The 14017-nt window shown below is 39.5% G+C and overlaps 2 protein-coding genes across 2 annotated transcripts; both read left to right on the forward strand.

Annotated features, from left to right (window-relative positions):
* Positions 1–262: 262 nt before the first annotated feature.
* Positions 263–3810, forward strand: chchd10 (coiled-coil-helix-coiled-coil-helix domain containing 10). Its single transcript, XM_079372031.1, has 4 exons — positions 263–444; positions 1249–1477; positions 2272–2413; positions 3553–3810. Exons 1-4 carry the CDS (start codon positions 404–406, stop codon positions 3570–3572), a joined length of 432 nt encoding a protein of 143 aa, XP_079228157.1. The 5' UTR covers positions 263–403; the 3' UTR covers positions 3573–3810.
* A 4996-nt stretch (positions 3811–8806) lies between these two features.
* Positions 8807–11254, forward strand: ddt (D-dopachrome tautomerase). The gene is made up of 3 exons (XM_079337734.1): positions 8807–9027; positions 10162–10337; positions 11008–11254. The coding sequence occupies exons 1-3, from the start codon at positions 8920–8922 to the stop codon at positions 11078–11080; spliced, it is 357 nt and encodes a 118-aa protein (XP_079193860.1). The 5' UTR covers positions 8807–8919; the 3' UTR covers positions 11081–11254.
* The last annotated feature ends 2763 nt before the right edge of the window (positions 11255–14017 follow it).

Below are 14017 nucleotides of genomic sequence, written 5' to 3' on the forward strand. Positions count from 1 at the left end.
ACATAACCTCCAAAGAATCCCAAATTAATTTCCTAATATAGCACAACCAGTTATCACTGGTTGGAAAGATAGGGAAGACACCTTCATATTTAGTCTATGAAAGAGAAACTGAGCAATATAAATGTTTATATTTTCATTTATTAATACGTCCTTTCTTTCTTTTATTATTCATGAAAGCAACTAATACATGTCTATTACACAACTTTATATATTCGGCTATCGAGAAGTTTCCGGAAGCTTCAAGCGTAATACATGTAGTCTCGCGATATTTGTATGTAAGGTCGTTTTCTCACATGTGAGATCTGCTGCGGTCAATCAACGCTGACCTGCGCGGAGGATCAGAAGCACACCGACACACTCTTTGCTTCTTCTCCCACTAACAGACTATTGTGTGCGGTCAGAGATGGCAAGAGGAAGCCGCAGCAGGTCCGCAGCTCCGGCCAGGTAGGCTCCTCACTTTATGTTCACCTTTACTACCCTGTGAGTGTGTGTGTGTATGTGTGTGTGCGTATGAGAGTGACTGCGTGAGAGTGTGTGCTTTCTGTAATATATGTCAAGGGCAGGACTTGGCATTTATTCAGTCTAAACTAAACTATGGAGTCATTAATGCTAAAGTCTTGTGTTTAACAGTCAGCCATATGGCTATGACTAGAGACGTAACATCTGACAACACATAACTTATCTACACGCTTGTTGCGTCATCAGAGAGCATGTCAGGTCTGAAATGACGTCAGATCCTGTCAAGGTCACCACAGGGTCCAAACCAAAGGGACCAGGAGAGGCCTGATCAGGTGGAGTTTATTCCAACATCAGTTTACTGAACGTGATTCAGTGACCATTAGAGACCATCTTACAGAGACATCAAGAAGTACAGAAGCTTGAATAGCACTACGTTTATTTAATCAAATCATTTAATCAGGTGTGTAGGAGACGGATGAATCCATCAGAAATGCCAGACAGGAGGCCAACTACTGCAACTGCACAAAAACTTTTGTAAAATGTTTTTTGTGCAATTCAAAAAATGTGCAGTTTTTTTTTTAAGTTTAATGAAAAACAAGAAACTATGCAATATCTGGTGTCTAGAACTTCTCTTTTTTGTTGTTGTGGTATTGATATCGTCTGAAATACAAACCATATCAAAGTTTAGAAATCTGATATGTTGACAAACGTTGTTTAACGTTTTAGTGTAATGTCCCTTTACACTTATCTAATAAATACATACGTTAAGTTGTTTTTCTCCTTGTATAGCCCGCCCCCATCCTACGCTCCGGCACCCGCTCACCCTCCACCGGCCGCTCTGGCCCCAGCCCCGGCACCGTCCCAGGGCCCTGGGCTCATGGCTCAGATGGCGACCACAGCTGCGGGGGTGGCGGTTGGCTCGGCTGTGGGTCACGTGGTCGGCAGCGCTCTCACCGGAGCATTCAGTGGGGGGAGCAGCAGCAGCAGCAGCCCGGAGCCAGCCAAACCTTCATACCAGGTGAGAGGGGGAGGAGAAGAAATAGAGAAAGAGGAGATGGAGTCAGGGAGGAAGTTTAGGAGGAGGAAGGTCAGGAGGACGAGGAAAAGATTAAGGAAGAAGGGGGTTTGGAGGAGGAGTTGAAGAGAAGAAGAAAAAGATTAATAAGGAGAAAGAAAAGGTGAAGAGCAGGAAGAGGCTCTTTAGTACCAAAATGTTTTGTAGCAGGAGAAGGCCTGTTAATGGAAAAAAATACCCCATATTAGGTGTCTAGGACTTTAGTTGGATGGGATTTTGTTGCCATGGTAACAAATAGGTGTTGATATCATTAAATGTATACTAGAATCATATCTGTGTTGTAACAGCTGAAGTGAATAACAGTCAGCTGGACTCCTGTCTGAAGAAACTTCAGCTGTGCAGCTCTATAGGCGAGGTTTGGTTTGTCTGGTTTCATAAATCCATGTCAGCTAAAGTGTACGCTGTTTTTAGAATATTTTCACTGCTTTAACGTTATGTCAGAACTCACTTTTCAAGACATATTCACATTTGTATCTGCATCTGTGTCCTCTCTGATAGTGTCTCAGTAGAAACATTATTTATTTATTTGTTTTATTTTACAGGGACAATGCATATAAAAAAAGTGAATATGCCAGAGTTAGCCAAAAGGCCAATTTACCATCTGCTGTCCCTGGATTGTCCTAGGGATTGTTAGAAGGCTACAAATAGAAATAAAATGGCTGTAATTAAGCGGACAGCTCACAAGTGAAAACAAGAAGCATTTGATACACACTGAAGCCGCTGTGTTTCCTCTGCAGGAGCCCCCCCGGCCCCCCCAGGCCCAGCAAGGCCCCTGTCACTTTGAGGTTAAACAGTTCCTCGATTGTGCCACCAACCAGAGTGACCTGAGTCTCTGTGAGGGCTACAGCGAGGCGCTCAAACAGTGCAAGTTCTCCCACGGTGAGTGTGACGGACAGGGTGACGGATCTCAGCCACAGGAGGAGGATGATAGATAGATAGATAGATAGATAGATAGATAGATAGATAGATAGATAGATAGATAGATAGATAGATAGATAGATAGATAGATAGAGACTTTATTGATCCCGAGGGAAATTCAAGGCATCTAGTAGCAGTATACAGACAGGCAGGACACAAGACATTAGTTACAACACACCCGCTGTCCCCCCTCCCCTCTGTATACAATAATCCCCAAACAAGATTTAGAAGCCCCCTGTGTGACTAAGAGTAAACATAATTACAAATTAAACCTGTGCAGTTAGCATTAGGATGGGCTGGATTTATCCATCAGAGGATTTATACTGCCTCGTTCAGTATGAAAAACGATTACTGCATTATATGATCAAACTATAGAGAACCTCCACAGTCTTTATTAAACCATCAGAATACTTCAGTCATAATGATAATAATGCAGTTTTAAATGTTTTCTGACACGTTTACTACTCTGAAGGTTTCAGTCAGTGAATCTCTCTTTGAATCACTTTAATGTTATAAAAACCTGCTGCTCATTTATAGTGTACATCTCAGGATCATACTATAACTAGAACAAAGTCAAGCAGATCCATCATTCATTGAAGTAAAAAAATCTCCGTTGTAGTTTAAAAAATGTCTTGGCTCCATCTAGTGGGCAGAAGAAGAAATGTGATTATTGCACTATGAACTTTGACTGAGTTTTTTCACTATCATCATTTAAATTCCATAATATAAATCACTCCTGTGCATCTGTCACCATGCAAACATATTTCAATGAATACTGTGTCACTTATTTGCCTCCAACTTTCATTTAGTAATTCAGATAAAAGATGCAGGATGCAAATTTTGAGACATTTTTAGGAGACAGAAAATTTGATAACAGTGGACACACTTTCGAAGAAGAAAACAGGAGCAGGTATAATATGTTCTTTATAAACTTCATGACACTCAGAGTTATTTTGTTAAAGTCTAAATATTTGAACACTCAGTCTGTGAACCATGACTGTCCAAACATTCTCATTAAGAATCAGAAGGAGGGAAAACAGAGCGATTCTGCAAACACAAGTATAGAATCCTGTTGACGTGTTGTTTGTGTCTTTCTGCAGGTGTTTCATCACTGGTTTGAAGAATGGACGTCTGGGTGGACATGATTTTAATAACGCTATAACGCAGAGTGACACACTATTGTTACAGTAAATCTTATATTTCAATAATAAAACCGAGTTTAGACATGCTGCTGTAGACTGAACATAAGAACACTGTACCTCAGGCTGTGATTGGTCCCTTCTCTTTGATGACTGTGACGTGTGTGAAAGGTTTTTGTTAATGTACAGTGATGAACTTTAATAAAGGGTTAATGAGCACACACAGTGTTTATATTTTTGTGGGACACGGGAGTAAAGATGAAGCACAAACATCGACTGCACCTCACTACAAACAACATATACAGACAGTGTGAGTTATTCAATGAATAGTACAATGTAATAAAAACAAACAATGAACAAAAAAGAAGGCTGAGGTAACTTCAAGTTGACCTCTTTTGCTGATCCTATTTTAAAACTTGCATTTAGTGTTACAGTGTTGGATGCCCATACTGAACGTTTGACAAAGTTTCAGCTCATGAGGTAAATGTATGTTGGAGTATGTCCAGGATAAGTTGGCAGAAAAATTGAACGACTTGTTCTGCAAGTCACAACAGTCCCCCAATATGTGAACAAGAATGTAATGAGAACGCTGTAAACCTGGACGTAAGCTGACACCTCTTACATGGACTTCACTTCCTATATGTCAGGGTTGGAAAGTTGTTCTCTTCAGTGTGTTTACATGCTTTTAGTTTGGAAAGTGTTCATGTTGTAGCAATAGTAAAAAAAACTGTGTTTAAGGATTGTTGACTGTTTGTAAGTTATATTTGAGGAAAAAGTTGATGTGCAAAACATTAATTAATAAAAAGTATGTTAACATTAAAAAAAAAAATTGCGACAAAGCAGACGAGAGCTGCACTGCTGGTGCTCATTATTTGGGGTTTTCTGTGGTTGTGTATACAGTTGGAGGTCTTATATGGCAATGTTGTTTTATCCAATTGTTATTGTCCATGTGCCAGACATAGTCAACATGGTTATAATCATTGGACTGACTAGTTGTTTTGCTTGTTTTCCTTTAGAAATGTGTGAAATTTTACTATGTAAATCTTTAAACGCTGTTTTCTCAAAATGAGTTTTCTCTCATACTCAAAGTCTGAAATCTCCACTTCAGATGCACCTATATACACCAAGCTTTCCAGTCTTGTGCCTAGCTAAAGCATGAAGACTTTTACAGAGGGATTTGTGAAAATATTATTCCTAGCATAATTTATGTAACATTTTATTCCAAAAAACATGGTGAAAATCGAATTTTTAAGGCTATTGACAGTATTTCTGATTTACTGGATAACAAAAGTAGATATCCACAAATCCCTCTGTAATTTTTCCCCCCATCTAATATGTCAACAAAATGACAAAGGAATTTTGAACCTGGTTTTATCACATGATCAGATTTCGTTTTTCAAAATGTATGCACATTTGCGCATATTTAGTTAGATAGTGCCTAATTTGCATATTTAAACCTTAAAATACAAAAAACTTGCAATACATTTTTTTCTCATCTTTACATAAGTAATCAACTGAGAAAGTTTCATGGGGATATCTATTATTTTTTTAAAAAAAAATCCCTATTCACCTGTATATTTGAGGTCTTATCAGAAAAAAAAACAAAAAACGGGACTAGTTTTTACATTCAAATCACATATTTTGATTTTGAATGTAAACAAGCAGGAAAAAAAGAGTAAAAGCAGAAATAAACATTCTTGGTCTTTGATGACATCACAAAAAAGTTTTAATATCAGATAGCTACTGTCCAGACTATCATATGGTTTTGACCTTTCAACAAGTGCCAGCACTTAGAGAGAGACTACTCAACGATCGCTAAGCAAGACCTTGTCTAGATATTTCTGTACATCAGAGACAATCTGCAAACTCTTAACAACAGCATTTCTTTGTGTCTACAACAACCTGCCAAAGAAAATGCAGCAACCAACCAAACCAAGAAGGAACAACAGGTACTTCAGACAGCAACACAACGGCAACAAGATGGAGCTTGAAAGACTCCGTCGGGATGTGTGGCAGCTCACTGAACTGTTGGAGAGAGAGAGGCAACAGTGCTGCAAGGAGAGGAATGAAAGAATCCTGATCAGCCAAGAACTGCAGGAGACAAAGGAACACCTTGCAAAGCAGAAAGCCCTCAAAGAAATGTACATCAATAGGGGAAAGGACACCAGAAGAGAGCTTGAGAGGCTCGAAAAGTACAGCAAAGAAGAGACCCTCTCCGCATTTAAGATCGCCCAGAAAGTGAACGACACCAACAGGCAGAAGAAGAAGAAAGCTCTTCATTCATGCTGACTATGAGGAGCTGAAGGTGGCACATCTAGTTAGCACAGAGAAGTACACTGCCGACCTCCAGGGTGAGAAGGAGAAAAGCAATGTCCTTCAAGCAGAAGTAGACAACCTCAAAGTCTCTCACAATGAGCTCAAGCTCAAGTATGACACTGACATGCTCGCCGGCAATCAGCTGGTGGAAACCCTTCGACGTGAGAACAGACAACAAAGTCCGGCTCACGCAGAAAAAGTTTCCCCAAGACCAGCCGCTGATTTGGACCTTGAGAGCTGAGCAGGAAGCCCTTCGTCAGAAGGCCACAGAGGAGATTGCTGTACTGCAGCAGGTTGCTTTGGAGAAGGACATAAAGTTCCAGACAGAGCCGGAAGACCTTAAGAGTCAACTCAGCATCTGAAGCAGATGTCTAAGATAAAACAAGCCAGACACTTCCTGGGGCTGAGAAAACCTGAATGCTGGAAGAAGAAGAATGAACCTTCTTCCACGCCCCACCCACCCCCACCCCATCCTTAAACCCCCACCCCACCCCCTCAAATGATAAACTTTTAACATGGCTGACATTTTGATTAGTAAGTCACATGTCAGCTGTAATAAGGTTTATAAAAAGATGACGTAAAAAACCTACACGTCATCTTCAGGGGACATGGTGGTTACAGTGATTAGCACTGTGGCCTCACAGGAAGAACCTGCAGACCAGTGGGGAACTTTCTGTGTGGAGTTTGTCTGTTCTCCCCAAACCTGTAGGTTTGTCTCCGGGATGCTCCGGTTTCCTGCCAAACATCCAAAAACAGTCACCATAGGTGAATTGGCCACTTTTAAATGTCCTCCAATTTTCACTTGAAAAATAAATTGAATAAAAAAAATAAAAAAAAAACATAATTTCCCGTTAAAGAGTTGTTTGCTTTATGTAATTGTAGGGATATGTAATGAAGAGTCTGTTGTCAAATACTAATGTGTGTGTGAAAGTTGATGAAAACAATCCATGTGTGTTGTCTTTGTTGGTTTCAGTTCGCTTTCGAGGTTTGTCCCAAACGTTTTTTGAAGTCTAAATCAAAGTGGACCTGACACTGAACGTAACAGCTTTACTTATAGAGCTGGATGACTTTTGGAGGCTTGTGAATTGCAACCAACAAACGATGTCTGTATTTAATTTACAAGTAGTGTTTCCCATGTGTTCGGAGTTTACTGCAGCCTGTATCGTTACTGTGAATATTTAAATACAGGTTAGGTAACTATTTGTCATGAAGCACCAACAGTCTGTAGGTTTTCAATGAAAACGACATCAACACCTAAAGTTTTTCTTCCCTCTTTTTGCTTTTAACTGAGTAAAGAAGAGAAATGAGTAAAATCCCCTTGTGCAGGTTCTGCTTTTCCCTACACCAAATCATAAGAGCATAGTTACATCAACTTGTAGCCCTATGCCGTTCTGAATTATGCAACTCCATCTTGATATATGAGTCTGAATTATTAATTATCTAATCATCTCAGAACAAAGCGGTTATTGGCTCATGGATGATTTGTGGAAGAAGACTTAAAACAATTACTAATGTAATTGTCTGTATAGGCCGTACTCATTTTTAGAGTTAACGCAAAAATATTGCTTCATATTGAACACTTGCTGAATTGTCTACTGTAAAAAGTTTTACTTCTCTGGCTTTAAGGTTTTGCTGAGAAGCACAGATTTCCTGCCTGAGTATAATTTAGGTGAAAGTCTGAGTGAGCGGCTGTGGGCCTCTCGGCAAAAAAACAATACTGTCAATCTTCACTGTTAGAGGGAGCACGTTCTGTTTGCACACATGGGGTTTTCTTTACCTCTGTGACGTCACGTTTTATTATCAGACTGCCTTTCACATTAAAATGTGTTCAAACATCTTTCTTCTAATGACTGAAGGGAACCAACAGGAGGCGCTGCAGCTGAAAACACCCGAAGTCCTGACCATAGAATGTGCCTGACTGAGGCTGAGCTGGGCACACATCCGGTTTCGCCTTCAAAATAAGATATTTAGAGTCACAAGATATTTCGAGCAGGGGCACGTTGAGGGTCTTTTGGGGCCCTAGGCAAACATTTATTGGGGGGCCCTTTAACCAGCGTACATTATAGTTTTCACAGTTATAATAAATGCGACACTTAACAGGGCATTGAGATGGAGTGCAGTCAGATCGGGCCCCATTAGGGAGGCTTCCTACTGTCATTGCAAAATGTAAACATTTTGAGGCATTGGCTGTGGTTTAAAGTTTGTCAGCTGTTGGGGGGGCCCTTACTGGCATGGGGACCCAAGGAGTTGCCTGACTTGCCTGTTGACAAGCAGCACCTCTGAATTGGAGGCTCCATTACAAAACTGAAAACTTGCTTTGTTAAAAAATAATGAATATCCAACAAATAAGCTCTGACAAATACAAAGCAAGAAAGATATAAACACATCCAAATATTTAGCTTAACATTAATCAATATGTAAAGTTTAAAATAAAAAGTTAAAAATAGAGTCTGGAAGAACTAAACAAAAGTTTATAAAAGCATAGACAATAAACATGATTTTAACAAAGCTGAATGATTAGGCTATATGTTCGCTTTGGACGGTCACTTTAACAGTGTTTTTTTCTACAGAATTTGGGTTTGTGAAAATGAAATATGTTTGGAAGAGTAAACAAAACAAAACAAAAAAAATATACATTTTGCACATATTTTAAATTAAACCACAAAAAAAAGCCAGATTTATATCATAGGCCTATGCCGTAAATCGTGCCATTTACTCAATGTGTTTTAGTGGATAGCAGAGAGCCTTGAAAAATAACTTCTGGCATTTATGAATGCTTAATAAATTCAATTTCTATAGCAACGAAAAGGGTCTCTTTAATTTTGTTGTGGTAGGGTAAGGTTAGGGGTTTGGCTCGAACAGTGTGCCCTTAGTTTAACGCTCCACTCTTATTTTGACAGTCAGAACCGGTAGTAGTGGCTCGTTACCGGGCGGCCTCCGTTACTCTCTCCTCCCTTCAGTCGGTTGTCTCCGGTTTGTAGCTTGCACACGTTGTCCTGTTCTCCCGTTAACATGCCTTTCCTCGAGCTACGGACGAACTTACCTGCCGACTCGTTCTCGGAGGACTTCGTGAAGAAATTTAGCGCGTGCGTCGCCGCCGCTTTGGGGAAACCTGATGACGTAAGTTTACCTGCTGGGATAACCTCTGACCCCGCTGCACCGTTCAGACATGTTCAAACAGTTTTATTTTCATTTGCAGAGGGAGAGATTTATGTTTATGAAATATTCTATTAGAAACAGACTGGAGTCACGCTGACTTTCAGTCTCTGCATGCTGATTGGGCCTTTCCCTGCTGCCCCATAAACTCAGACTCTGATTGGCTGAAAGTAAACTAGCAGGAATTTTTCGTCACTGATTCACAAGGTTATCGTATCAATTGTTTTCATATTTTGTCCAAAGGTTTTTGTCTTATCTCTTGGAATGAAATTCAACATGTTTTAATGAATTAAATGTGTTAAATATGAGGATATTTTTAACAACAGGAATGACCAAATGTGTTTATCAAATCACAGACTTTGCTTTGTTGCATCACAAAGTAATTCAGCGAGGATAATGTTATTGATCCAATTAAGTTAAGTTTACAAAGACAGGAAGAAAAAGGATAAACACTGAACAATAGAGTCAGAAACTTTAAAACAGCAACAATTAGAGTAAACGGAAAATAAAGATCACTTTTAGGAAAGAGAAGGGTAAGGCCATGTTTTTTTGTAGCAAACAGGGCGATTGAAAGTGCATCTTGGCAAAGGCCAAAAGAAAACAAATAAAATAGTAATAATTTACTTCAATAACGAAGTTAACAAAACAAACACAAGGGATGTTCAAACATCAGCGCTGATACACAAAATATTAGCACAGTTAACAAGTCACAGCAGATTCACTTTCTGAAGGAAGCTAAATGAAAGTGTCCGAACCACTACTACTACTATTACTAGAAATGATACAAATAAACATAACATATAAACATAACAACACATTTCATATGCGTAGATATAAGTTAAAACTGTATGTACTGCTTTGGCCTTTAAAGCAAAGACAGCTGTGTAGAAGAGGAATACGTCCATCCAAAATGACAGACTCCTGCACACATTTTGGTCATGAAACGCTTTGCTGAAGTTTTTTATTTTGATTCTGAAAAAAAAATGAAAATGACGCTCCCACATCATATCTGGATAAAAAGAGTTGATGTAACTTTTTAATAATCTATATTTTTACATGTATAAAAAAAGCTGCTCACTGGATTTCATTGTGTTTTAGAGGATGAACGTGGTCGTGCAGCCCGGCTGTCCCATGCTGATCTCCGGCTCCAGCTCTCCGTGTGTGATGCTGTCGGTGTCTGCGATCGGTGTGACTGACACAGCCGACAAGAACAAGGAGCACAGTGCCAAGATCTTTTCGTTCCTGACCACAGAGCTTGGCCTGACTGAGGACAGGTGAGATGTCAGCAGGTCCCCACTTATACCCTATTTTTTTTAATCTCAGTTTCTCTTTTTCCTCCTTCCCCTTCTCCTCTTCCTCTCAACCTTCTTCTTCCTCCTTCTCCTTCTCTGTTTGTCTTCTCCTCTTTATCTTCTGTGGACTTTTTCCTCCTCTTCCGCTTCCTAAGCCTCCTTCTTCTCCTCCTGTTTTCCCATATTCTATTTTTCCTTGTTCTCTTTCTGAAGTCCTCCTTGTCCTTGTCCTCTAATATCATTTATTCAGTTTGCAGCTAATCCAATGTTAGGTGTCTAGGACTTCTATTCTTGTTGCCGTAGTAACAAACAGGCATTTTCATGGTCATATTTTATCTGATTTCTGGTTAAATCTGGTTTTGTGACAACTGTAACATGCCAACTCACAATGACTCTTAAGTTAAACTAAAACATGCAATGACATACTAACAGCACAGACTCACTGCTGCTCCCTGATTGGCCGGTTATCTGTGATGAATCATATCTTAAACTAAGAGCTGAACTTGAACCCTTAACAGGCTTTGTTTCTGTAATCTTTTAAATGGAGGCACACTGTGAATGATTGACGGCTGTGAATGAACGCTTCACAGACTTTAAAAAAAAAGCAATCTCTGCAAAGCAAACTGATTGACAGCTGTGTTTTGATTGACAGGATCGTGATCGTGTTCCACGCTGTACAGCCTCACCAGGTTGGCAAGAAGGGGACGGTCATGAGCTTCCTGTGAAGGACGGTGGCGTTTCAGAAATGCCTTACACTCACATTCCTACAGACAGAGGAGAGGAAGAAGAAATGAACCAGTGTTCATCACCATATGAAGTAAATAAATATACAGAGCTCTTTTTTTTCAGCACAGTCCACACTATCTATTTTTATTCATTAAAGACCAGACTGATTTAAATGCTGTGTCTGTTTGTGAGTGATATTAACGCAGCAGAAGGATTTCAAATCAATAAAATCTTTGGAAACCTTTTCAGGTAATGGTGAAGAACAACAAGGTTAAAGAAAAAGTCTGTTTGCTTCAACATCCCGATCTCGGCCAGGAGCGTGAGGTTGTTTTTAAATACAGTTCAAGAAAAAAAACAGATCCACCAATTCAACTCGTTCCACATCTAAACTGAGACTGACCTGTTGCTCCAATGCAAAGTTCGATTGTACAACGTGTGAATAACCAGTATAAACACTAAAAACAAAAAATTACTTCTCAGAAGAAACTATTTAATTTATAATGGACTGTGGGATTAGCAGTTCCTTGACCCCGTTACTGCCCTTTGTGATGTCATAAAGGGAAAGTGGAGCAGGCATAAGATGAAGAGGATGGACTTTTCTCCTGAGACAAACTACAGACACATCAGTGTTTGAAAAACAATTTGAAGTGTAACCTATTTTGCAATATGTATGAAAAGCTCATACAGTCTGTTGTGTTCCTGTTCATTACAGATTACAAGTTCTGAGTGTTTGTGTTTGAACTTTTGCCTTTGTATTAACACCCTTCCTGTTCTTTTATGGATATCCAAATGTGTTTTACACCTGCATACTGCGAGGATGTTTGTAGCCATGTTCTTTTACCAGCAGATGGCGCCTGTGCGACTTGTATACCTAGGCAGTAAAGTTCATTAGTTCAAAGTTTTTATTCTGCTGAAAGAGCTAATTTCTTACATTAACAGTCCCTGACAAAAGTCTTGTCACTTATCCATTTTGTAGAAGCAAAAGCTTACAACCTGACTTTCAATTAATCAATTGGTTTTAGAAATGCCTCATATGAAAACTAAAACACTCCCAAATTATGTTTAATAATAAACACATTTGTTTCACTGTAGAAAGCTTGAGAGTGATGTGAAAATTGAGCAAATCATTTACTTCAAATATGTGATAGAACATCAGTGAATTAAGTAGTGATGCTGTGAGATCCATATCTAATATCTTGTATGACTTCCATGAGCTTGAAGGACTGCATCCATCCATTAAAGATATGGATGAACTCATTTATATACGACTTGTATGCAAATAGAAGAAATGAAAAAATGAGGTTGAGGTAACATGAGGTGTTTCCACAGCAACTAAGCCACTATGTTGACGAGCTCATAAGTAATGTAGTCTTTGATATATTCTCTCATATTTTACTAACTCAGTTTCTGTTACAGAGAATAGAACAATTGCTTGGAGTTACAGGGACTGCTTTAAGTTGGTTTAGATCCTATTTATCAGACAGATCTCAGTTTGTGCATGTTCATGATGAGTCCTATATGTACACCAAAGTTAGCCATGGAGTGCCTCAAGGATCAGTGCTTGGTCCGATTCTATTTACATTATATATGCTTCCTCTAGGTAGTATTATGAGAAAACCCTCCATAAACTTTCATTGCTATGCAGACGATACTCAGCTCTACATAGCAATGAAGCCAGAAGACACCAACCAGCTTCGTAAACTAGAAGCCTGCCTCAAGGACATTAGGACCTGGATGACCAGAAACTTCTTACTGCTCAACTCAGACAAGACTGAAGTTATAGTGATTGGACCTAAGAACCTTAGAGAGACTTTCTTTGCCGATATGACGGCCCTTAGTAGTATTAGCGTAGCCTCTAGTTCCACTGTTAGGAACCTAGGAGTTCTGTTTGATCAGGATATGTCCTTTGATTCATACATTAAACACATTTCAAGGACAGCTTATTTTCACCTTCGTAATATCTCTAAGATCAGGCAGATCCTGTCACAAAATGATGCTGAAAAATTAGTTCATGCATTTGTTACCTCCAGGTTGGATTACTGTAATTCTATTTTAGCAGGGTGCTATGGTAAATCTCTAAAGACCCTTCAACTCGTCCAAAACGCTGCAGCTCGTGCTCTTACTAGAACTAGGAAAAGGGACCACATTACTCCTGTATTGGCTTCTCTCCATTGGCTCCCTATAAAATCTAGAATAGAATTTAAAATCCTCCTGCTCACCTACAAAGTTCTAAACGGTCAGGCACCATCGTATCTTAAAGAGTTAATTGTACCGTACTGTCCGACAAGAACATTACGTTCCCAGAATGCAGGCCTGCTCGTGGTGCCTATAGTCTCTAAAAGTACTATGGGAGGTAGAGCCTTTAGTTATCAGGCACCGCTCCTTTGGAATCGTCTACCAGTCGGGGTCCGGGAGGAAGACACACGAGGTACTTTTAAGAATAGACTTATAACTTTCCTTTTTGATAAATCATATAGTTAGGGCTGGCTTAGGACCAGCTCATAGTTATGCTGCTACAGGCCTAGACTACCGGGGGAACTGGCACCAGGATCTCTTATCTCTCTCTCCCTCTTTCTCTCCCAGCTTTCATATCTTATTACTGCTTGTCACTATTTTTATATTCTAACCTCTCCCTTTTCTGGGAGCTCCTGAGCTCTCTTAGGTTCCTTGGGACTGTTGGCGAGGATGCCTCGTTTGAACGTCTTCGTTTGAACGCTGCGTAAAAAGTTGTTCTGCTAACATAAACATAACAATGAGCATGGTCTTGTTACCTGCTCTTTTGTTAATGTTAACAGACAAACAGTAAGGTCCTTTACCTGCTTTTGTAAAGTGTCTCGAGATAACGCCTGTTATGAATTGACGCTATATAAATAAAGATTGATTGATTGATTGATTGATAACCTGCCCTGTTTCTGTCCTCTGTTATCTTTAATTAC

The sequence above is a fragment of the Symphodus melops genome (assembly GCF_947650265.1).
Source record: "Symphodus melops genome assembly, chromosome: 2".
In the NCBI taxonomy this organism is placed as follows: domain Eukaryota; kingdom Metazoa; phylum Chordata; class Actinopteri; order Labriformes; family Labridae; genus Symphodus; species Symphodus melops.